This window comes from Macrotis lagotis, chromosome 1 (genome assembly GCF_037893015.1).
Source record: "Macrotis lagotis isolate mMagLag1 chromosome 1, bilby.v1.9.chrom.fasta, whole genome shotgun sequence".
Taxonomy (NCBI): Eukaryota; Metazoa; Chordata; class Mammalia; order Peramelemorphia; family Peramelidae; genus Macrotis; species Macrotis lagotis.
In genome coordinates, this window is record NC_133658.1 from 44,632,492 (window position 1) to 44,656,836 (window position 24,345).

At 43.8% G+C, this 24,345-nt stretch overlaps 1 protein-coding gene across 1 annotated transcript in view; it reads right to left on the bottom strand.

The window, feature by feature from the left end:
* BCAR1 (BCAR1 scaffold protein, Cas family member) overlaps positions 1 to 11,060 on the bottom strand; it is a 96,604-nt gene extending 85,544 nt beyond the window's left edge. The window contains exon 1 of the mRNA XM_074199616.1: positions 10,979 to 11,060. Within this exon, the coding sequence (XP_074055717.1) occupies positions 10,979 to 10,990 (12 nt within the window). The 5' untranslated portion in view covers positions 10,991 to 11,060. The remainder of the gene's footprint in view (positions 1 to 10,978) is intronic.
* Positions 11,061 to 24,345: the final 13,285 nt, after the last annotated feature.

Here is a 24,345-nt window from a genome sequence, read left to right on the forward strand (position 1 = left end):
TGTTTCAATCTGTCTGAGTCTTCATTGGGAATTTTTGGTGCAAAGCTGCTGGAGTGGTTTGCCATTTCCATTTCCAGTTCATTTTCCTGATGAGGTAAATGGACTCCAGACAGCTAGTAGGTCTCTGAGGCCAGATTTGAACTCAGGAAGAGAAGTCTTGGTAACTCTAAGCCTGAAGTCATCTCTATCCACTGAGCGGCCCGGGTAACTCTCAGTCTGTAAACTGAAGAGACAGCGCTGACCTACATAGGAGAGAAAATGTACTGATAACTGACACTTACTCTTCTGGATCAAGTACGCCTTTACAAAAACGATCATTTGCTAAGTATAAGGAAATCATAAAAAACCAGAAATATTAAGCAAAAAGAGTCTTATTGTGATTTTGGGTTGAATTATAAAAAAGCATACCATACAGAACGAGGGGAGTAACCATCTGACAATTTGTTCCAGTCGGGAAATACTAAGATGGTCATTTGTCAAAGGTGTTTTGAAGAGGATCCTTGTTTAGATATGAGTTAAGCTGGACGGTCTCTGAAGTCCCATCAAATACTCTGCGTCCAAGTAATATGAAATAAATCTGAGCAAGGCAGGGTGCTGATTTATTGTTAAGTATTGATATTGATACCAAGCAAAGGAGTGTGAATTTGACTTGATAGGTAATTGGAAGCCACTGAAAATGTCCACCCAGAGAACTGACATGCCTAGAGCTATATAAAGAGGATAATAATACTGTATAAGTAAATGGGAAAAAAAGGCCATTTGGAAAGGGATAAAAAGATACTGCTGCTGTTATTATTATTAACAATTATGTATTGTTAAATATTATATATCATTATATATTCTATATAATATTATTATATATTATTATTATTATTAACAAGATTATGGTTTTATTCCTCTACTGAAATCCTTCTTGCTCCATAACCTAGCTGTAATAGTAAGGAGATTCCTGCAGTTTGCAAGTTGAGGAAACAAGACAGAAAAGTTTCAAGAACAGGTCTAATTTGGAAGAAGACAGAAAAATTGAAATCATAAACCCTTGAGGTAATGAGTATCTATCATTTTGTCCACTTCCTCTTCTTTGTTTAGATTTATTGAGAGGGTTATTAGGTTTTAATGATTTTATTTTGATAGTTCCTTGCTCTGGGATCCAGAAAATCCCTAGAAAGGCCCCGGAAGTTCCTGCTTCTATTGAGGGAGAATAATCAGCTACTAATCCCACACACTAGCTGAATTCCACCTAGGATTAAGATCCCAATTCTTCTGCAGGGTCCACACAACAAGGAGCCTTTGTAGGAAGGGAAGCTGGGTCAAGGTGCCCCAAGCCCACATATAGGACCTCAGCCAGTGTTCCCAGTTCTAAAGAATAGTGGTGATTGTCCCCCGAGTCCCTGCCTGCATGAGGGGGCCATATTGGATACAAGAGGAGCTATGTAGTAAGACTTTACACTTTACTTTGCTAACTTGAGAACCCAATGTGAATGTCAGTTATTATTATTATTTCTACTACTGCTCCTACACTGGTTTTAGTCACAGATTAGCAGCAGCAAAGTCTAAGGAAATAAGGGACCAGGAATGGGAAGGGAAGCATTTGACCACCCAAATAGCTGACAGTAAAGACTTCGGGTAGCACAGTGGATAGATTGACTTCTCTCCCCTGTATATGCTAATCACCCAAAAGTCAATAAGCATTTTACTACTTTGGGTCAGACATGCAAAAAAATGGCAAAAAAACAGATCCTGCCCTCAAGGCATTCACAGTCTAATAGGGAGAGAGTAGATTGTAAACAATTAGCCTGGAACAAAACATAGGATAAATTGTGGGTAAGCAATAGAGGGAAATTGCAAAGGGTCCCTCATCTATTTAAGTGAAGAAGAGGAGATACCATGTTATCATTCACAGTGGCCTTTTGTGGGATTGATGCCAGGGCATATGGTGGACCAAAGAGGATATCCACAGCAGGAAACAGATACCCCTCCCAGTGACAGACTGGGATTGAAATTTATATGATGACCAGAGTCCAAGTCTCAATCCATTCATCAAAGCACTTGCAACATCCCATTTCTGGGTGGAGAGAACAACAGGCTGGGCAGAAATAACTTCTATATTCAGAGAGTAGTGATAAATACACATCAGAGAAGGTGTCTGACAAACTAAGCAATAAAGGAAAGAAAAATCTGTTTGGGGTGACACTTAAGAAAAGCCTCTCAAATTTGGTGAAGTTTAATCCACGTCAAGTTTTAGAGAATGGAAGAGGAGAATGGAAAGGCAAAGTGCTGGAGAAGGAAGCTGCTATAGAACGGCATTGAAGGGAGGAGAGGGAAGTATGAAAGTCTGAAACAGGTACTAGGTGAGGTCAAAGGGCCTAAGATTCAGACAACCACAGAATGTGATTACTTTTACCAGCAGATCTCGGTTAGTCTATACTAGAATCTCGGACTCAAGACTCCCTTCCTTAGAAAGGCCATTGACTAAGTCCAGGGGAGGCTGACCAGAAGGGTAAAGGCCATGCCAGTGCAGTATCAAAGAAAAAAAAAATTAACACTTTGTGTTGAAGGTTCAAGTCTGCCAGAAATATAATTTTTTAATCATTTAACATACTAAATCCAAACATTTCCAGGTTAGAGAAAAATGTCCAAACTGACAAAGTTCCTACTGTTGTATGGGGAAAACAATGAAGTCACTATATTTAATTCACTTAGAGGTGTTAGCTTGTTGTTGGTTTTGGTGGTGGTGGTAATGGTGATGGTGGTGATTATTCTTGACTTTTCATATACTTTCCTAAAGGGAAAAGTCTGGAAAGTGTCTTCGATTAGAGAAATCTCATTTCTCACTATTTTCAGCTGAACAAAAGAGGAATGAGGCTTTTCATTGACCCCATGAATGTGATCTAGAAGCAGTATGAGGAAATTGCAAGGAAGCACTTCTGAACAATGAATACTGCCCAAAAGAACAGGATGGAGGGGTGGCTAGAGGTCTTAAGCAATGGCCTCATGACCCCTCGTTCGGGATACTAGGGAGGGCATTCTTGTTCTGGTGTGGTTTGGACTAGATATCCTCTAGGGAGGTCTCTTGCAGTTCCAGTTCTGAGATCTGGCTCATGCTATGGGAGAGACAAAGTGTGTAAAACATGGCTCTGGATCCATATTTGTGACCATGGGGTAGAGATCAGGGCCCTCAGAGTTTAGAAAAGGGAGAGCTGAGTAAAGTAACTGGAAGAAGAAAAGAAGGAATTCCATTTAGGCTTTGAAGGGTCAGTAGGATTGGGATAGGCTTAGGAGAGGAGTGATAGTATACCAAACACTATGTTTAGTGATTGGAGAGACAAAGACAAAATGAAGCAGTTCTTGCCCTTGAGGAGCTTACATTTTAGAAGGGGACATATAAAAATATAGATGCACTATATATAAAATAAATACAAGGTAGTTTGGCAAGGAAGCTGTAATGGGCAAAGGCTTCTTGTAGAGAGTGCCTTCTGGACCGAGCTTTGGAACCCGAAATGTGGACGGAAGGATGGAGCATGTTCTGGGCTTCAGAAACAGCCAGTAGAATAGCTTGGGAGATAGAGGAGTGTTGTTTATGAAGAACAATAACAAATCTAGTTTGGCTCCAGTTGGGAGCATGAAAAGGAGAAATATATAAATCTGGAAAGGCAAATTAGACTAAATTGCAAAGGGTTTGAATGTCAAGCAGGACAGCTAACACTGCCATACCCCAAGATAAGGTACACCCCTAGCATTAGCTTATTCCGCACCTACCCAGCTCCCATCACTACTAACAGCATACCATAATACCATAATAAACCACTATGGCCATAAAAGCTCCCTTAGCTGATTACACAAACTTGAAAAACTTGTGCACAACCAAAACTAACATGGAGGAGTAAAGGGGGGGGGCGGGTCTAAACTGATCAAAGGGGAAAAAAAAACCTTTGCATCACATGTCTCTGATAAGAGTTTGATTTCCAAGATATATGAACAGTTAATAGAACATCAAAAACCATGTACCCCAAGAGATAAGAGACCAGAGATTATGAACAGCTGTCAAAAAAATTGCAACATGTATAAACTATATTAAATTGCTCATTGTGGGGAGAGGGAAGGGGAGGGCATACAGGAGAAAATTTGGAATTTAATGTTTTCAAAAGGCAAAATGTTAAAAATTACCTTTATGTGTAATTGGAGAAAAGAATAAAAATTTTTCTTAAATTTCAAACTGTCAACAATCATATTAAAAAATACCCCAAACCACTGGTATAATCATTCTGGAAAGCAATTTGATATTATGCAAATAAAGTTCCTTTTGATCCAGGGATAACATTTATTATTTGAGCATTTATTAAATGGGTACTAGCCACCATGATAAACATATAGATGTACATACATATACAAATATACCCACAGAATCCTTGCCTTCACAAGGAGCTCACAATCTAAAGTGGGAAATTACAAGCAAACAAATATGTACAGAGTGGGGCGGAGCCAAGATGGCAGAGTAAAAGCAAACATATGGTCAACCAAGTTATACACCAGATAAATAGAAAATTAAGAGAAGGAAGAGATTAGAATAAAAAATGGTTGGAAACGGCTTCCTTGTAGAAAATGGGGTTTTAGTTGAGAATTGAAGGAAGCCAGGAGGTGGAGATGAGCAGGTAGAACACTCCAGACATGATGGCTAGTAGAGCAAATGACCAGAGATGGAGCAAAGAAACCAATATCACTGAACTGAAGAGAGCATCTGCTACTCTACCTAGTTTTCAACTCCCTAGAACAAAATGCCCCTCCCAGGACAAACTCAACACCTCCAATCTCATCACCATGCGCCGTTGATTGTCACCATTTTGCTCACCCTCCTCTTCTCTCTGGCTGAATGGCTGGACAGTGGCATACCAAACTCCTCCCAATGCCTTCCTTTATAGAGAGCAGAAACTGAACTTGTCATACTGCTGCTCTATCAGGTTTCAATGCCAGAAAACTAGATGAACCCCTTGACCATGTCAGGTACTACCCCCCACCAGCCATAGACACCCTCAAGCAATAGTTCAGAATGATCTAGCCCTAAAAAAAAAAATAAATAAACAAAGCCTGGTGTAGGACTGCCCAAGGAAAAGCCTGTTTTATAACAGGCTTGACAATAGATCATGTGCCTGATACTTTTATTCTTCATCTTCTCAGAACACCAAACTAGAGACATCAAGTTGTCATTGTTGGGTCTGTTTTATGTGATTGTGTGTTTTAACCCATCAATGTGAATACTGTCCCATTTAAAACCTTAGAACTCTCAACATATAGCCAAACCAGGAGATGGAGATTAAAATAAATGTTTCACTGGAGAAAAAATAAAAACACCACCTGGCTGAGACCGAGGGGAAAAAAACAAATAGGATTTATATACTTGCAGAGCTTTGAGGTCTGCAAAGTTTTTTTACCTGTGTCAACCTATTCTACAGATGAGAAAACTGATCATTGAGCTAACTAAGGCACTCTTTGAACTTGGGCCTTCCAGATTTGAGTCCAGTGGTCTATTCACTGTACCACATAGGTGACTGGGGAAAGTGGATGCCTCATCCTAAGGATCCACCTAAACTGGGGAGCAGCATAGTGGTGGTTGTTCAGTTGAGTCAGACTCTTGACTGGTCATAATCCAGATAGCTTGGAAAAATGACTTCTATTCAAGAAGGATAAGGGATAATTTTATGGGTGGCAGCTGAGCCAAGCAGGGGAGACAATTTGTTAACATGTCTCTCTTCCATGTCAGTCTTTCTCTCTGGCAGTCTTTTCTCTCTGAGTCACTAAGCCTTCTAGATCCAGATCCCACTGGTGCCCATTGCTACCCCCCCCAAACATATATACAATCAATATCTGAATCTTGCTTCTCCAACCATCCCCCATCCTTGAGCTCCTTCCAAGCCTCCCCTTGGCGTGTCCGTTGGTGTGGTTCTCACAAAAGCTATCTGTCCCATGGGCACTGAATTAAGTTGCCATTGGTTTTTTAGCAGCCAGGATGTCAGTATGACTAACTCGGGACAACTCCCTGTTGTCCTCTGCTTCCAGTTTATACACAGGCCCCACATCACCGTGGGTCAGAATAAGAGTTTCACAAAAAGAAGAATTTGCCATAAACAGCTCATCGAAGTGTTTCCCTCAGAATCACCAAGGGAAAACTGAGATTAAAAGATGATGATGATGATGATGATGATGATGTTCCCTTTCTCCCTGCACATTTCTAAGAGGATTAAAGAAAATGCACAAGTCTTATAATTTTTTTTAAAAAAATAAACTACTTCAAGAGCAGCTAGGTAGTGCAGTGGATAGAGCACCAGCCCTGGAGTCAGGAGGACCTGAGTTCAAATCTAGCCTCAGATAATTAATAATTGCATAGCTGTGTGACCTTGGGCAAGTTACTTAAACCCCATTGCCTTAAATAAATAAAAATTTTTTAAAAGATTTAAAAAATAAAAAAAACTAATTCAATAAACAGTTATAAAACCCTACCTGTGGGGTAGCTAGGTGGTGAAGTGGACAGAGTTCAAGGCCTGAGCTCAAATGTGGCCCTCAGGTACTTACTAGCTGTGTGACCTGGACAAGTCATTGAACCTCTATTTGCCTCAGCTCCTCATCTGTAAAATGGGGACACACTGGAGAAGGAAATAGCAAACCACTCCAATATCTGTGACAAGATAGACCTGTCATGAAGAGTCAGACACAGACTGAAAAACAACCCACTGGGTCCAGGAATTCTATTCCAAACTAGAGGAGTCAGGACTAGATGTATGATTTCATTAGTCATTCAGGTTGGCAACTTCTTAGTAGGAGAGTTGCCTTCAGCAAAAAGAGGCTTGTAGAGGTCACCCAGCCAGGATGTGTCAGAGGCAGCCCTAGAACTCTGGCTTTCCTGGTTTTGAGGCCAACTCTCTATCCATTACATTCCAGACCTTTCAGGCTATTTAAAAAAAAAAGGCAAAGTAAGGCATGTCCCTTTCCCTCAGGAAGCTTTCCTATCTAATAGAGAAAGATGAGATAGAGACACAGAGTTCAATGAAATGTCCAAAGAAAGGCATGACTGATCAAACTCTGGGAGATCTGTGGAACTTGGAAAAATGACTTCAAGTCAGGAAAGACTGGGGACAATTTTATGAAAGAGGTGGCAGTTGAGCCCAAACATGGAAGACAGAAGGATTTCAATGGTTCAAGAGTGAGAAGGTGGCTGGGAAGGGAAGAGACATTCCATGAACAGAAGGAAAGGGCACAACAATCAGGAAGGAGTCCATTGAGAGGGAGTAGTGAAAGGTTGGAGCCACACTGTGGAAGGTTTGGCATCCCAGGATGCAGCCCAGAGACCAGTGGATATGGGAGAAACTAGGAATGAGATGTCACACTTACTAAGCGCCTCTACTCTTGATAGCAAAATTGCCTCTATTATGTCATTCTTCCCTATTATTCTATGAAGGCTCCAGCTATGATATTAATAATGGATTCTACAGGATTTAAGGTTTTTGAAATAACTTTGATCTCCATGCCAATGCTATGACTTGGGCACTATCATTCCTATCTTATACATGAGGAAACTAAATCTGAGGTCATGACCTGCTCAAAGTTATATAAAATTGTAAATCCATGCTGCCAGTCATATGGGAAACCAAGACCCAGCACAGAAGGAGCTCCATGGATGCTTAGTGAGTCATCCACAGAGCAGGAATGACTTTATCATGTTTGTTTAAGGAATACCTTCCCTCATCTTCAACCCCGAGGTCAGCCTACCAAGGTTCTTCCCACCTTATCTGCAAATATTTCCAGGCAATCTAGCCCCAGGGGCATGTTGTAGGAAGCATCAATAGGGTATCTGTCTAGAGACCAAAGTTCCTTCTCCCTTCAGAACTCACTCCAAAGGTAAAGGAAGAGAGAGCCTGAGTGAAGGGACCCAGCTGCCCCAGCTCTTCAACATAATAGATGGCTGATACTGCCCACTCCTCTGGAATTTGGCCTAAAATTCCATAGGCTTCAGGGTGACCCTTCAAAATCATGTTTTTCTTAGCCTGGATGCCTGGGAAGAATCAACCACTCAATAAGTCACTCAACCCAAGTCCAACTCATTCACAAAAAAATGCATTGAATACATAAATAAATAAATAAACAAGCAGCAGACCCTAATGCTGACTCTTCTTGCTCTTTCCCTCCCTAGACAGCTCAGTGTTAGCTTCAGTTCTCGAGCATCTTGTCATTTCTTTGGGGTCGAATGTCCTGTCTCAGCATAATTTTGGATAATGACAGCCACAATGAATACTTGAACTTAAAATCCAAACGTGGCCGTGGGCACAGGCATGATCCACAGCTATTTTGAGCTCAATGTGTTTCAGGCTCTAAGAGAGACAGACAGCTCTGCCTGGAAACTTCCCTGTGGCCATCCCTCAGCAGATGAAAGCAATTTTAGACTTTCTCTTCCACTCCAAAAATGAAGGGGGGAAAAACCCTCTCCAGCTGCACCCCCCAAAACCACCCACCCACAGATCTTGCCTGAGGGCCCAGGATATCTCTGCTCTGATGTGAGGAATAAAGCTTCTTGGAAGACAAATTTATAAAATAGCCACGTTTCTACCCCAAAACAAATCCATGCTTAGCTGTCTCTGCCAGAAGGTTTCTAGCTAATTAGAAGTCAGCCGTTAAATGGGTTTCCCTGTTTTGTCCACATTTGGTTTCTGGTGGAAGGGCTCCTGATGAGATGATGGTCGGCCAGCCCATCAGGGTGTCCCCTCCTTCACCTTCTCCCAATCCCCCATGTGCCCCTCCCCACTTCACTGCTCCCAGGGAGGTTGATCTCACCAAATGTGACAGAGAGGCAGAGCCAGATGGGGGCCCGGCCACCTGGTAACAATAACAGTGCCCACAGAAGGGGAAATGAGGTCACTCGGGTGACTTACCAAGCTGATTAGTATACAGAATCCTCATTGTCCCAACCCCAATACCTCCCTGCCCATCCCTTTGCCCCCAAATGACAATCAATTACCCCAGAGGGTAACCAGATCAAGGGAGGATTCAACCAAACCTTCTCCTCTCTCACCTCTCTCCATTGGAGCTTAGCTTGAGGTTTGACCCTGTACAAGAGGCTTTCTTGATCCTCCCAAATTAGCACTCTCTCAGCCCTGAATCACCTTCTATATAACTTAATACCAGCAGAAGAACAGGGACTGCTATGTTGGTTTTGGAGGGTTTTTTGGGTGATGTATTGGGCTTGGAAAATAAAGAAGTCCTGAGGTCAAAACCAGTCTCAAACACCAGGCAAGTCATTTAATCACTCTCAGCCTCCGTTTCTCATCTGTAAAATGGGAATAATAGCAGTCATCTAAAAGATTGCTGTGAGAATTAAGTAAGAACATTAAAGGGCTGTATCATTGTTCTTTGTATCTCCAATTTCTAGTATCTTTGCAGTTGTTGTCGTTGTTATTCATTCATTTTGGTCATGCCTGACTCTTTGTGACCCCATTTGGGGTTTTCTGGGGTCAGATACTGGAATGGTTTGCCATTTTGTTCTGCGGCTCAATTTACAAATGAGGAAAACTGAGGCAAACTGGGTGATGTGACTTGCCCAAGGTCACAAAGTTGGTAAAAAAAAAACTGAGACCAGATTTGACCTCAGGAAGATGAGACTCGCCACCTAGTGCTCTTTGCAATTCACCGTCTCATTGTGCTTAGTCTTCAATAGGCCCCTTAAGCTTTGGCCAAACCAAATGATCTTTTGAAGTGATGCCACAAGCTTCCAAGTTTTCCTGCAAAGGGTCAGCACAGTCCAGTTTTATGCAGCCTTCATCCTGACCAGCTGAACATGGAAACTTCTTTGTATAATTACAGCGTCTTTCTTTCTCAGGAATATTGCAGCCAACCTATAAAATGAGACTCTGACATTTCCAGCACAGCACAGCAAGGATGGGGCAGAGCGGGGTCAGCTAGCAGTCTCCCTAGCTTGACAAGTTCCCAAGAACAGTGGTCAGCTTTTTAAAGAAAAGAGCAGAGGTGGGATTTGGCAAGAGTTGTTTGTTTCTGTTTTAAAGACTGGATGATACTATAATCATTAGGCTGGAAACACTTTAAAACAAAATTGTTAAGCAAGGGGGAAGAGAATCACAACACCCAATGAAAGCCCTAATTTTTTTCTTCTGTAACTCTGAATTAGCCTGCTTCTCCTGTGGGCGGGAGCCAGCCTCTAATTCCATAATAACAAGGCACAGCACTTACATAGCATCTTTCATCCAATAATCTCCAAACACTTTTCTGTAGTTAATTAAGACTCAAATCTACCCCCTGTGAAGAAGATCCAGTATGGCTGCTTCACAGTAAAGATATGGGAGCATTGGGGGGGGGGGGGGTCGGGGATGGTGCTGACCACAAAGGGGGGGCAGGTTGGTCAAGCTGGAGGCCCATATGGGCAGCAGAGGTCGGGGCTCTGGGGTCCCGAGTCTATGCGAGACCCCAGGGTCCTCGTGCACGCCTCCTTCCCTCCGAGAAGGGCTCATTCCTCCGGGAGCCCGGCGGCAAAGTGAATGGAGCCTGGGCCCGGCAGCCGGAAGGGTCTGAGTTCCAATCCGGCCTCAGGCGCTTCCCGGCTGTGGGGCTCCTTCGTGACGGAAGGGAAGGTCCTCGCGTGGGGGGTCTGCGGCCGCAAGGAAGCGGAGGGGAGAGGCAGGGGGCGGGGCGCGTCTGGGAACGGGGGGCCGCGGGGGCCCGGAGCCCCGGAGGCGCGCAGGGCCCCCCGGAGTCAACAGGCCCCGAGCCGGGCCCTCGGGGGGCGCCCCGGGGGGGGCGGGGGGTCCCGGAGCTCAGAGAAGTTGAACAAAAGTTTCCGGTTTTATCGGCGGGAGCAAAAGTTGGAGGGGGAGGGGCCGCCGGGCTGGGGGGCGGGACCCGGCCCGGCCTCGCGGGCGCCCCGAGGGGCTGCAGGGACCCCCCGGCCCCGCACAAAGGCGGCGGCGGCCGCGGTACTCACCGGCACGGACATCTTGGCGGCGCCGGCCCGGGCGCGCTCTCCGCCCGCCGCTCCCGCGCCCGCCGCCCGGCTCGGGCCCCGCGGCCCAGGCGCCGGCCTCACGGCCGCAGCCCGGCCCTGCCCTCCTCCGCCGGGCCGGGCCTCGCGCCCCACCGCGCCCGCGGGGCCGCCGCTGCCTGGGCTGGGGGCGCCGCTCCGACCCGCCGCCCGCCGCGCGCACGCGCACGCGCCGCCGCGGCCTCCCGCCCCGCCCCTCCCCCTCCCTTCCCCTCTCCTCCTCTCCCCTCCCCCTCCCCCTCCCCCTCCCTCCCCCTCCTCCCCTCTTCTCCTCTCCCCGTCCCTCCTCCCTCCTCCCCTCCCCCTCTTCTCTCCCTCCTCCTCCCTCCTCCCTCCCCCTCCCTCCCCCACCTCTTCCCCCTCCTCCCTACCCTCTTCCCTACCCTCCCCCTCCCTCCCCCTCCCTTCCCCTCTCCTCCTCTCCCCTCCCCCTCTTCACTCCTCGCCCTCCCCCTCCCTCCCTCCCCCTCCTCCCCTCTTCTCCTCTCCCCGTCCCTCCTCCCTCCTCCCCTCCCCCTCTTCTCTCCCCTCCCCTCTTCTCTCCCCTCCCCCTCTTCTCTCCCTCCTCCCTCCTCCTCCCTCCCCCTCCCTCCCCCCACCTCTTCCCCCTCCTCCCTCCCCTCTTCTCTACCCTCCCCCCTCCCTCCTCCTCTTCTCCTCTCCCCTCCCCCTCCCCCTCCCTCCCCTCTTCTCCTCTCCCCTCCCCCTTCCTCTCCCCCTCCCCCTCTCCCCTCCTCTCCCTCTTTTCCTTCCTTCCTCTCTCCTCTTCTTCCTTTTCTCCCCCTTCTCCTACCCTTCTCCTCTGCATCTCCCCCCTTCCTCTCCCCCTCCCCCTCTCCCCTCCCTCCTCCTCCTCACCTCTCCTTTCCTCCCCTTCCCCCTCCTTAGAAGGATGGCTAAATGGAAGGACCCCCACTAGCCTAAAGTGCAGTTTCAGGGGTCCCTTCAGCCCTGTCTGACCTTGCCAAGGTCACAGGAGACACCCCCCTTCCCCTTCCTTACCAGAGTACCCCCCCTGCTCTGTTCGCACATTGTCTGTCCCTTAGAACAGCAGCTCCCAGAGGGCAGGGGCTTCATACCCTCCAGCCCTAGTCAGCAGTGCACAGAGCCCAGGCGGGAGTTCAGTCACTGCCTATCTGTGTGACCTTGGGCAAGTCACTCCACCCTGACGCCTCACAGCCAGGGCCACCTCCAGTTGCCTTGGTATACCTGGCCACCGGACCCAGATGCCTCTGCAGGAGAAAGTGAGGCTGGTGACCTAGGACAGCCCCCACCCAAGTCCAATCCACATGCTTGTCATAGTATCACCTCCCTGATATCTTGTCTTCCTCAAGAAGAAAGGACAGCATCACCATCTTAGACCCAAGTAAACTCGTTGTAAGTGTAGAAGAAACCATCTCCAACCAGAGGTCTTCTCCCCACTATCCAGGCAGGAGCAGAAAAGGGGCAGGGGGTTTGCTTTGGATTCCCTACTCAGCTCACAGTAAGCACTTCAGATGATTTTATTGGGGTAGAAAACATCTGGAGAGGCTGCTGGGGAACAATGAGGACACTTAAGAGTAATTCTGGAGTCAGAACTTCTTAATTTAGTGCCCTGGAACCTTCCATAAGAGACTCCATCTCATCCAACTGCTCCTTTTACCCACTCTGAAGGAGAGATACAGGGAATTGTGACTTAAGCAAGTTCACAAGAATATGGAACCAGTATTGAGATGGATGGATGGATGGATGGATGGATGGATGGATGGATGGATGGATGGATGGGTGGATGGATGGATGGGTGGGTGGATGGAGAGGAGGAAGATAATAATGATGATAGATGATAATAATGATGAATGGATAGATAGATGGATGGATGGATGATGGATGGATGATGGATGGATGGATGTTGAATGGATGGATGGATAAAAAAAAATATATAAATTATTTTTCTTGTGCCCAGAACTGAAGTAAAGGCTGGGATTATAAAGACAAAAATAGTCCTTGTCCTCAAGGACCTTCCATTCTAATAGAATAAACACCTCCAGAAGAGTGAGGTCCCAGGGAGGGGCACTTTGGTACCAAATGTTATTAGGGTGGTGAAAAGGGTCACAGGAGATTAGATCAAAGGAAAGTAAGGCAAAAGTTAAAGTGGTTGTTGCCAGATCATGGAAATGAAATGGGAGGACTTGTCCAGGACATGTGTGAAAAAGGAAGGAGGATTTCAACTTAAACTGTCTGGTTAAATGGTCAGTGCTGTTCCCAGGGGTGCTAAGCTGTCTTAACCTCTCTGAGGCTCAGTTCCATCAGGTATCAACACATCAGCATTCTGATTTCATACAGACAGGGACCTCCTTCCACTCCTAGAGACCTCAATTCCTTCTAGTCTTGATAGACAAGATTTATGCTGCAGCTCCCTCACTCATCCATCCCCCCCCCCCTACTTTTTGCTCTGGGAACAATAATCAAATCAATATGGTATAATGGATAGTGACTGGCCTTGAAGTCAGAAAGATCCGGTCTCCAACACTGACCAACCTCTGTGACCCAGTGTTAGTCATTTAATCTGTTTGCCTCAATTTCTTCATCTGTAAAATGGGAATGATAACAGCATCAGGGCTGTGGTGAGGACAAAATGTGATGTTTGTAAAGTGCAGTGGAGAAAGGCATTCCCATCTTTGACCTGCTTGTCTCTTGCAAGTGGGCCTCTGATCTCTTAATCCTGTCCCTTTCAGCCTTTATTCTTTAGAATAATTGAATTGTAAAATCCCTCCTCCCAGGTGACAGGGTGGAATACAGGTTCCTGGGGAGTGATATGACCTAGGCCACCTAGAAATACTTATGATTCCTATATTTGTCCTCTGGAATCTGAGTTGGACCCATAGGTGGCTCCAGTAATTGCCAAGAGACCACCCTGGTGTCTTAAAACTCATGGCCAGAATTTTTCTAATGCTTCACTTAGCCATTTAATGGTGGAGGAGAGGAAAGGAGGCCTGGTCTGGTGGGTTTTTCTTCAGAGAGGATTAGGGTCAATGAAATGTACCTATGGTATGTTAACCAACATTCCCTTAGGAAGGTGAGCAGACTTGGCCCTACAGGCAAGACATCCGTCCTGCTTCACCTGGCCCAGTTAATTATGCCCCAAGTCTCAGCCAACGGGGGAAGCAGAGTCCTGCCCTTAATTGTGCAGCACAATCCCAGAGGGGAAATTGCCTCCCTGGCCACAGCTGCTGTTCATCTCCTCCATGAGGCCTAAGAGCCCTTTGAAATATTCTGGTGTCACAAGGAGTCTGAGTAATAGACATTCTCCTGTTTTCAGACCTTCTCTCTTGTCCCATCTCCCTTCCCTGGGGAGAGGAAATTTGAGATTTTCTCTAGCTGGTAAAGCATCATTGCACTATCATCAATTAATGTGAATAGTCATTGAACACCCACAGTGCACTGGGCCTGGCTTTGTAGGCTAGATACCTGTTTGTCAGGAAAAATGGAAGTGCCATATTGCCTGGAGGAGCGATGGAGGATGGAGCTGATGAGCTTCCAGGGTTCTTTTCCAATTCCAGAAGTCTGAGCTTTCCTGCCAGATGCTTTAAACTAGCTGACCTGAGTTACCCAGCAAAATATCAACCTGACTTTTGGCTCCTCTCCCTCTTCTCTGGAAGCTGAATCCTGGGAAAAGTGGTTCAGGACAGTCAGTGCTCCCTGGCTAAGGGGGGAATCCTCGGAACTTGGTCCTGGTATTTCAGAATAACAGCCAGGAAAACTGATAAAAGATTCTGGAAATCCTGCTGGGCTTGGGAGGAAGGAGAAAAGAAAGAAATTATTTTGAAGAGAGTGGGTCAAGCTATAGGGAATTGGGATTGATTACAAACTGTTCATCTCAAGCTTGGGAACCCTAGTCCTTCTCTGACTCACTCTGTCCTTTACCCTCGGGCAAACTGCAAAGAAGTTACCCCAGAGAGAATTTCAATTATTATGATATGGACTGTTTGTTCTCTGGCCTCTCTTCTCACAGCCTCTCTCTCTCTCTCTCTCTCTCTCTCTCTCTCTCTCTCTCTGAGTCTCTCTTGTTCTGTCTCTTTCTCTATTTGTCTTCTCTCTCTGTCTCTGACAATCTCTCTGTCTCTGTCTCTGTCTCTCTATCTCTATTTGTCTTTCTCTTTGTCTCAGTCTCTTTCTTTCTCTCTGCTCTGTATGTCTCTCTGTGACTGTCTATGTATATATTTGGCTGCGAGCCCCTTTCATTTGGGGATCAACAGAGATACCCTCCCAGACTCTAAGAACTTTACCTTGAGAAGTATTCAAGGTCTCCAAGACCCTAAATATTTCACTTCCAGGGGCGGCTAGGTGGTGTAGTGGATAAAGCACCGGCCCAGGAGTCAGGAATACCTGGGTTCAAATCCGGCCTCAGACACTTAATAATTACCTAGCTGTGTGGCCTTGGGCAAGCCACTTAACCCTGTTTGCCTTGCAAAAATCTAAGGAAAAAAAATTCACTTCCCTTTCCTGCTGAAGCTGTCTTAGCATGAGAAAATTTTCTTCAAATCTTAAGCCTTAAGCTCTGAGCCTAGAGTCAGGAAGAGTTGCGTTCAAATTCTGACTTAAACACATGCTAGGTAACTCTGTACAAACAACTTAACCACTGTCTGCCTCAGAGTTCTCAAACTATAAAATAAGGATCATAATAATAGCCCCTACCTTCCAGGACTATTGGGGGAATAAAATGAGATGCCTTATATATAATACTATGTAAACACAAGCCATTATTATTTTTTTTAATTATTAATTTCTGTTTCCCTCAGTTTCCTCAGCTATAAAGTGGGGATAAGAATACCACCTCCCTCTATAATGGATCAAATGTGATAATATTTGTAGAAAAATACCCACACACACATAAGTAGGCACATATTGAATTTTGAAGGGTTTTCTGTCTGAGTTTCCAATTAAATATATCCCTCATCTCAAAAGCCAATACTGTGGGAGATAAAACACCTTAGTTATCTTAACACTTTAGGAGGGATTAGTTGACAGCTAGCATAAGGAGAGAGGGGGAAAAAAGAGAGCAAAGGACCAAAAGAGAGCAGAGAATTCTGCCTTCAGAATTTTGTCCCTGTTCACACAGTGCCTGGTCAGAGGAAGGTGATGACCAGAATCTCTGAACCAGAAAATGGGTCCATGGTCCAAAAAAGACTGTTCTAAAAAACTGATATTTTATTGTCTGATCTTATCTCTTATACTTTTTGTTTCTTCCTTAGGATGTGATTTCTCTCTCATCACCCTCAATTTGAATCAATGTACAACATGGAAACAATGTAAAGACTGACAAATTGTTTTCTGTAGGGGGGGAGTAAGATTGGGGGAAAAATTGAAAAACTCAAAAATAAAATCTTTAATTTAAAAAAAAAAGACTATTCTATTTGCTAAGACTTGTTAAAAATTCTTTTTCTCTTCTTGAAAGTAGAACTGCCCCAGAGAATTCTGGATGCTCTATTAACCTTACTCAGGTCCAGTCCTGCTAAGGTCAGTCAATAAACATTTATTAAGCACCAGCTACTTAGCAGGAATAGGGGATACAAAGAGAGGTAAAAGACAGTCACTGTCACCCTCAAAGAGCTCACAAACTATTGGGAGCAAATGTAACATGGACTTTGTAAAGGACAGTGAACTGGATCTTCAGTCAGAAAAACCTGGGTTCAAAGTCTACTTCAAACTCTTTTTTTTTTTTTTGCAAGGCAAGGGGTTAAGTGACTTGCCCAAGGTCACACAGCTAGGTAATTATTAAGTGTCTGAAGTTGGATTTGACCTCAGGTCCTCCTGACTCCAGAGTCTATCCACTGCACCGCCTAGCCGCCCCTTGTACCACCTAGCTACCCCCATACTCTTAATAGATGTGTGATCTTTGGAAACTCAACTGGGTAATCCCTCTGAACTTTTTTTCTCTCTGAGATTTTCCTATCTTTAGTCTATAAGCTCCTTGAGGGCAGGCACTACAGTTGTCATTTTGTCTTTGTATCCCCAGTGTCTGGGACAGAAGTTTATTAAATAATAAATACTTGCTGAAGGGACAGCTAGGTGGTACAGTGGATAGAGCCTTGGCCCTGAAGTCAAGAGGACCTGAGTTTAAGTCCAGCTTCAGATACTTGATACTTACTAGCTGTGTGATCTTGGGCAAGTCATTTAACTCTGGTGTCCTACAAAACCAATAAATAAATAAATACTTGCTGAATAAAAGAACAAATAAATAATTCTTACCTTCCTGGATTGTCCTGGAAATTAAATTAAAAATATATGTATGTATATACATATATTGAAAATCATATATATATATATATATATATATTTATATACACACACACAAACATATATAAATAGCAAGCCTTAAAGTATTAAAGAAATGTCAGTTATAATTAGAGACTGGAGGTTAGAGCAAGGATTCCGAACTTGGAAGCTGACTCACTTCTCTTTGCCTCAGTTTCCTCAGCTGCCAAGCCTGCATTAATACACACCAAGGGTTTAGAGAGTGAAAGAGCCACAGAGGCATAAGTATTACTATATTTTGACATCTGTCCTCTCCTCAAAGGAATCTCTGTCTGCTCCTGGCTCCTAGCCCTGTCGGTACTCCCCCCACGCCTCTGTCCGGCTGGCATGAGAAGGTCTCTGTGCAGGGACTGGAGCCTCAGTGGTGGCCCTCTGGGCTGTCTCCACTATGTCCACTTGGCGCCTGCTCCACACTTGCTCAGTCTCTTCTTTCCTCCCTCTGTGTTTCAGTCTTATTTTCTGTTTCTTCTTTTTTTTCCCTTTTTCTTAGGGTGCTTCAGTGAAACCCCAGATCAGGAGCAGGCGAGGTGCCACTCATCCAAGTTTGGAGCAAGCAGGGAGTCTGAAGACAGATGAAGGAAGGGGACTTCTAAGCTGGAACCTAGACACAATTCTTTCCCTACTCTGAACTCCAAACAGAGAGGCGCCAAGCCCCCCCCCCCTTCCTGCTTGCTATTTTCTCCCTCTTTGAGGGATCCATGATATGCTCCCCTGGACCAGGGCTCTGGTTTAGCCACTGCTGGTGAAAGGGGAGGATATCATCACCATCACCTCTGTCTTCATCAATTCATGTCCCAGGGAGTATCGTCTTGTTTTTGGTGCTGCATTGAAAGTGTCAGGAAAGCTCTCCACGAAATTACCAGCTCAACAAACCCTGATAGCACAGATACAAAGGTCCTACAGAGAGTGTCCATGAAGTCCCTAATGTAGAGGGATTGTGGCTGTGCCCTCAGCTGACAGCTGTCGATCCTGTGACTTTGGTTGGCGCTGCCTATAGAGATTTATTGAAAGCTGAGGATGGGCTTGTCTATCTGACTTTAGTTGTCTGTGAGGGACAGAAAGCTGGTATGTAGAGACATCCAGAGGGGCCTGAGATGGAAATGGCAAAGGAAAAGGGCAGTTTGCAACCTTGGGGGAAGAAAGGTGGAGGATATTAGATCAATAATAATGGTGCTGGGGCATCTATGCACAATCCTGCCTGGCTACTGACCAAGATCCCTTCCTGGACAGCCCATGTCATAAAGATTTCAGCATCTTATTGGGATAGAGATGGGAGAGAAAAATCAATAGTAAATCAGGATCTGGTAAAGACCCAGAAAGGCTGAACAGCTGTGTCCCTATGAGTGGGCCAATGTTTCTTTCCCCCTGCAGTGGTTTAGGAAAAAAAAAAAAAGGATGTTTGAATCTAACTGCCTACATTCTGCTACTAGGGTCTAAGAGGAACCAAGGCAGGTGTTTTAATCCTTTTTGCTTCTGGAATTCTTAGGAAAGAATGATTTAGTTCTGTTTTCCTAATTCTATGGTGCAATGGACAGAGCACTGATCTTGAAGGCAGGAAAATCTAAGTTCAAATCCTACCTTAGTTACTTCATAGATATATGGTTTGTTAGCATATCATTTCACCTCAGCTAGGGTAACAAGCCTTAGTTACCTTAGCTGTAAAATTAGAGGAATAGCCTCTTGGGTTCCTTCAAGCTCTAAATTCATCATCCTAGAGTTATTGAATTGAAACACAGAACCAAAGGAAAAATCCTGTGTGAGGGCTAAGCCAAGGTCTATTTAGTTAAGTAACAGTTGGTTTGAATGCTAGGATTGCTAGTTCCTGGGGCTTCTTATCAAATAGGATCAGTCAAGTGGCCACCAGTGACTCCCGGTAGTTAAATTTCTGAAATATTGGAAGCAATTGGTAAAAATAGTTTCTAATTATCAGGGTCAGGATGTGACTCTTTTCATAACAAAATAGAATAAGAAATACCCTCATAACTGTGGAAGAGTAAAAAAATAATGCTGCTAAGTGAGCATCTATCAATGCTAGGTACTGAGCAGATTCTCTGGGAGTACTGATGAACTTCAATTGAACTGAGAATGGCAATAGAAAGATTTCAGAATGAGTATCCTCTCAAAGCCAGTGTGATAATAATCATCTTCCTCAGCCCATAATATTTTTGTAAAATCTAAATAAAGCAGTTGGGCAAACCAATTCCATAGACCAAATTTGCTCAATTTCCTAGAGCTAATCCAGTTTCTCTCTCCCTTAGAGATGGAAAAGACAGAAATACATAGATGTTATTAATGGGTCAGGGTCAATAGACTAGGGCTATTGTATTATTCTGTAAAGATAGAAAATAGATGTTTTGGGGGAGAGTGACCCCAATAATTAAAACAATTATAAATACAAATTGCTTTGTCTCTCATAAAGAACACAGCAATTGGTGCCTCTAAATCAACAGTTTGACTTTGGAAGCTGGCTTTGGATGTCTTAATTTATAGTAGTATCTGAATGACCATTCTAGCAGTCTAGAAGTTGATTCAATAACCCTCCAAGATGGCCTCCAAGAATTGTTAAATGAATTCAATGGTGAAGTCTTGTAGAAATCTATTTTTATTCTCTGCCTTCCCCTGGGGACTCGTCTTCTATCACTCTGTCCTTCCTCACTGAATTGGAATGTGGGAAATCTGCCCTTCTTGCCACTTAGAGATACAATCAGCTTTAGATCACACAACATTAGATCAGCAAGGGACTTGATTTCAACTTCTTTCTTTTATAGAGGAAGAAAGTGAGATCCAGAAGGAAGTGATGTTCAAATGATGGTCAAATGAATTAGTGACAACCTTATATACTCATAAAGAGATGGTGGAAGAAGCTGGCCCCTGACACCCTTTCTTATATGCCTTAAATCCTACCATTCCTTCTCCAGGGTTTGGAGTAGTCAGTCAATAGCATCTGACAAATGAGCCCCACAAATCCTTCCCCGTCCAGGTTTTGTTGGAGGGGAGGAGGAGGAGGAGGAAGGAAGGAAGATGGGAGGAGTTGGGGTGTTTCTCTGGGAAAGAGCACAAAAAATAGGATTGTGAGACACTCAGGATAAATTTCACCTATTTTATAAGTTGACCAAGGGTGGGCTCTGCTTAAGGGCTCACTCCCACCCAGAGCTAGTTGCCTGTTTTTGCAGAACCCTTTTGCCTTAGCCCTGCAGATAAAGGGCTGGTTAAATGGCAGGGGTTGCTTGAGGGCAGAGGGAAAGGATTGTTTCCCTTGCCCAGTGGCAGCAGCAGACAATGAGCCCTTAGGAAGGAGCAGCTGGGGGTGGGGTCGGGTGGGGAGGGGAGAAGAATTATCCCTTCATGCTCAGGGCTACTGTACTCTGATCCCTTCTGCTCCCACTATTGAATAAGCTGGTGCCAGGACCCAAAGGAGTCAAAGGCAGACAAGAAAGATCGTAGGGGTGGGCAGGCAGCTGTTTCCTATGGTATAGGCTGCTGATGCCTCCAGCCTTTTACCCACCTCTTTTTGCCTCTCCTTGTCAGGGTCTAAGCAGTGATGGAAAGGATCTTTTCCCAGTAGAATTCCTTCCAACCCCCCAACCCCACCAGATACCAAACTTTCAATATGCATCTAAAGTGCCTCAGTATTATGTTCTAACTCCAGGATGTCCTGAAGGTCCAACTCAAAAAGCAATCAGAATTAGTGGTAATTGTGGGACTTGAGTCAAGAGGCCCGAGTTCAAATCTCATAACTACTTGTATGATCCTGAGCAAGTCACTTGATTTCTCTCTATCTCAGTGTCCTCCTTTAAAACAAGAGGGTAAGAATACTATCTTCTCCCTCCTAAGATGGATCAAATGTGATCATATTTGTAAACACTTAGCCCTTCATAGGGCTTCACAAATGCTTATTTTCTTCTTCCCTTCCTTCTCTTTCACAGTGTCTGACTCACGGGCTTAATAAATGTTGACAGACTATTGGTTCACTTCATATGTTCAGTCTGTCCAATCTTGCAATACTTATTTTCACATCATTCTTCTCTATTTCTTTAACACTCCTACCACGGCCACCATTTTGGTTCAGGTCTCAACACCTCATGCCAGGACTATGGCCAATAGGTCTTTTGGTTGGTCTATCCCTACTGCAAAAATACTCCAAAACATCTCCCACTGACTTTCCTTCAGAGCTTACCTTTCATCAGCTAGGTGGATAGAGCACTAGCCTTGGAGTCAGGAGGACCAGAGTTCAAATCCTATCTCAGACACTTGATGCTTACTAGCTGTATGATCCTGATTCATCTCTGGCCACTGGACCCAGTTGGCTCTGGAGGAGAAAGTGAGGCTGGTGACTTAGCACAACTTTCCTCACTCAAATCCAATTCATATACTTTTCATGGCCATTTCCTCTCTGATGACATGGAAGGACAAACTTCATCATCACCTCCCATCTGCTCTGTAGATATTTTGATTATTTTAGTTGTTTGTATATTCCCAATTTCCCATAGAATGTCAACTGCTCAAGGGCACTGGACCCTTGTATCCCACACAGAGATGCCTTGGAACTACTGTGTTCCAGGCTTGTTGTTGTTTGATGAATGACAAAAGAAACTATGCTGACTTTATAGTTCTGCTCAAAACCTACTCCAGACTCCTGAGTTTTGCCCACAAATATGGACCTGCTTTGGGTTATGCTCATCTCTATAGATTGTCAGCTGCCTAAGGCAGTTTGGATGTTTGTAAATAACTAATGACACAAGTTCTGTTCCAGCAAAAGGCTTTCATCCTCTTCATGCTAACAAATGGAACATCACTCTTCACTGGAAATAATCTCCAGGGGATTGCGATTGAATTTATAAATACTGTATTTGAAGAATGAAACAGCTCAGTCAAATAGCATACATTCTCTGAATTATTTAATAGCCCAAACTCAGGCACTACCACATTCAGGTCACAAATTTAAACCTACAAGAGCAGAAGTTCAATTTCTCATAGTAACACCAACTCAAATAGGGTTTTTTGATTATTAAGTTGTTTTCCCAAAATAAAGACTGACATTGCTTTCCATGGAGGGTGAGGGGGTGGGGGAGGGAAGTAAGATTGGGAGAAAAATTGTAAAACTCAAATAAAACTCAAATCTTTAAAAATTAAAAAACAATTAAAAAAAAGAAATGTTAGTTTTGGGGTGGCTAGGTGGCGCAGTGGATAGAGCACTGACCCTGGAGTCAGGAGTACCTGAGTTCAAATCCAGCCTCAAACACTTAATCCCATTTGCCTTGCAAAAACCTAAAAAAAAAATGTTAGCTTCAGGAATAAGAGAAGAAAAGAAATTGAAGGCATTAGAATTGGGAAGGAAGAGGCAAAACTCTCACTCTTTGCAGATGACATGATGGTATACCTAGAGAATTCCAAAATATCATCTAAAAATTATTAGAAACAATGAGCAACTTTAGCAAAGTTGCAGGATACAAAATAAACCCTTATAAATCCCTCAATGTTTCTATATATGACTAGCAAGATACAGCAGAAAGAGCTAGAAAGAGTAACTTCAGACTATATAAGTAACTTCAAAGTAACTTCTGGCTATAAAATATTGAGTCTACCTGCCAAGGCAGACTCAGGAACTTTATGAATTACAAAACACTTCTCACACAAATAAAATCAGATTTAAATAATTGGCCAAATATCAATTGCTCATGGATAGGCTGAGCTAATATAATAAAAATGACAATTCTACCTAAATTAAACTACTTATTTAGTGCCCTACCAATCAAAATTCCAAAAAATTACTTTAATGGGTTAGAAAAAATTGTAGGCAAATTCATTTGCAGAAATAAAAAAAGTCAATACTTTCCAGGGATTTAAGGAAAAAAGTGCAAAAAAAGGTGGCTTAAAAACTGTCTGGTCGGAGGGATGGGAATTCAGGGAAGCCTGGAAGAATTTGTATGAATTGATGCTGAGCGAGATGAGCAGAACCAGAAAAGTATTGTAAACCTTTTCAGCAACATGGGGGTGATGATCAAACTTGCTCATTCCATCAGTGCAACAATCAGGGACAATTTTGGGATATGTGAGATGGAGAATACCATCTGTATCCAGAGAAAGAACTGTGGAGTTTGAACAAAGATCAAAGACCATTACCTTTAATTTAAAAAAACAAACATTGTCTTATTATGTAATTTTTCTATCTCTTATACTTTTTTTTCCTTTAAGGATATGGTTTCTCTCTCATCACATTCAACTTAAATCAATGTATACCATGGAAACAATGTAAAGAGTGACAGACTGCCTTCTGTTGGGGGGGGAGGGAAGCAAGATTGGGGAAAAATTGTAAAACTCAAAATAAAATCTTTCTTAAAAAAAGTTGTTAAAAAAACCTAAAAAAAAAAAGTTGTTTTCCTGTGTTTTTTCCCCCATTTCAGGAGGGCTTTGATTGAATTGGTAGCCTATTAACTATCTAAAGTACCTTTACATGAAAAATGAACAAACTCTTCTCAGTATATCATGATCCACTGAGAGATCCCCAGATGACCTTTGAATTTTAACACCCAGATTTTATCTTCTTTTAAATTCACCTGATACATAGTACATTTTATTCCCTCATTTTTTTTCAAGAATGTCTTTTCTTTAGGTGTGTTTCTTTTCTTTTTTTTTTTTTTAGTTTAGATTTAGTTTTAGTTTTAGGGGGTTTTTTTGCAAGGCAATGGGGTTAAGTGGCTTGCCCAAGGCCACGTAGCTAGGTAATTATTAAGTGTCTGAGGTCAAATTTGAACTCAGGTCTTCCTGACTCCAGGGCCGATGCTCCATCCACTGTGCCACCTAGCTGCCCCTAGGTGTGTTTCTTGTAAGCAATACATTGTGGGGTTTTTTTTTTTAATTTAATTTGTTTTTGTTTTAATGGATTGTTTAACCCATTTACATAAAGAGTCATGAGTTAGGTTCATGTTTTCCTACATTAAGATTTATGTTCCTCTTTATTCCTCTCTTAATACAGTATTTTTATCTCTTTATTTAGCTTAATCTACTTTAAGGAC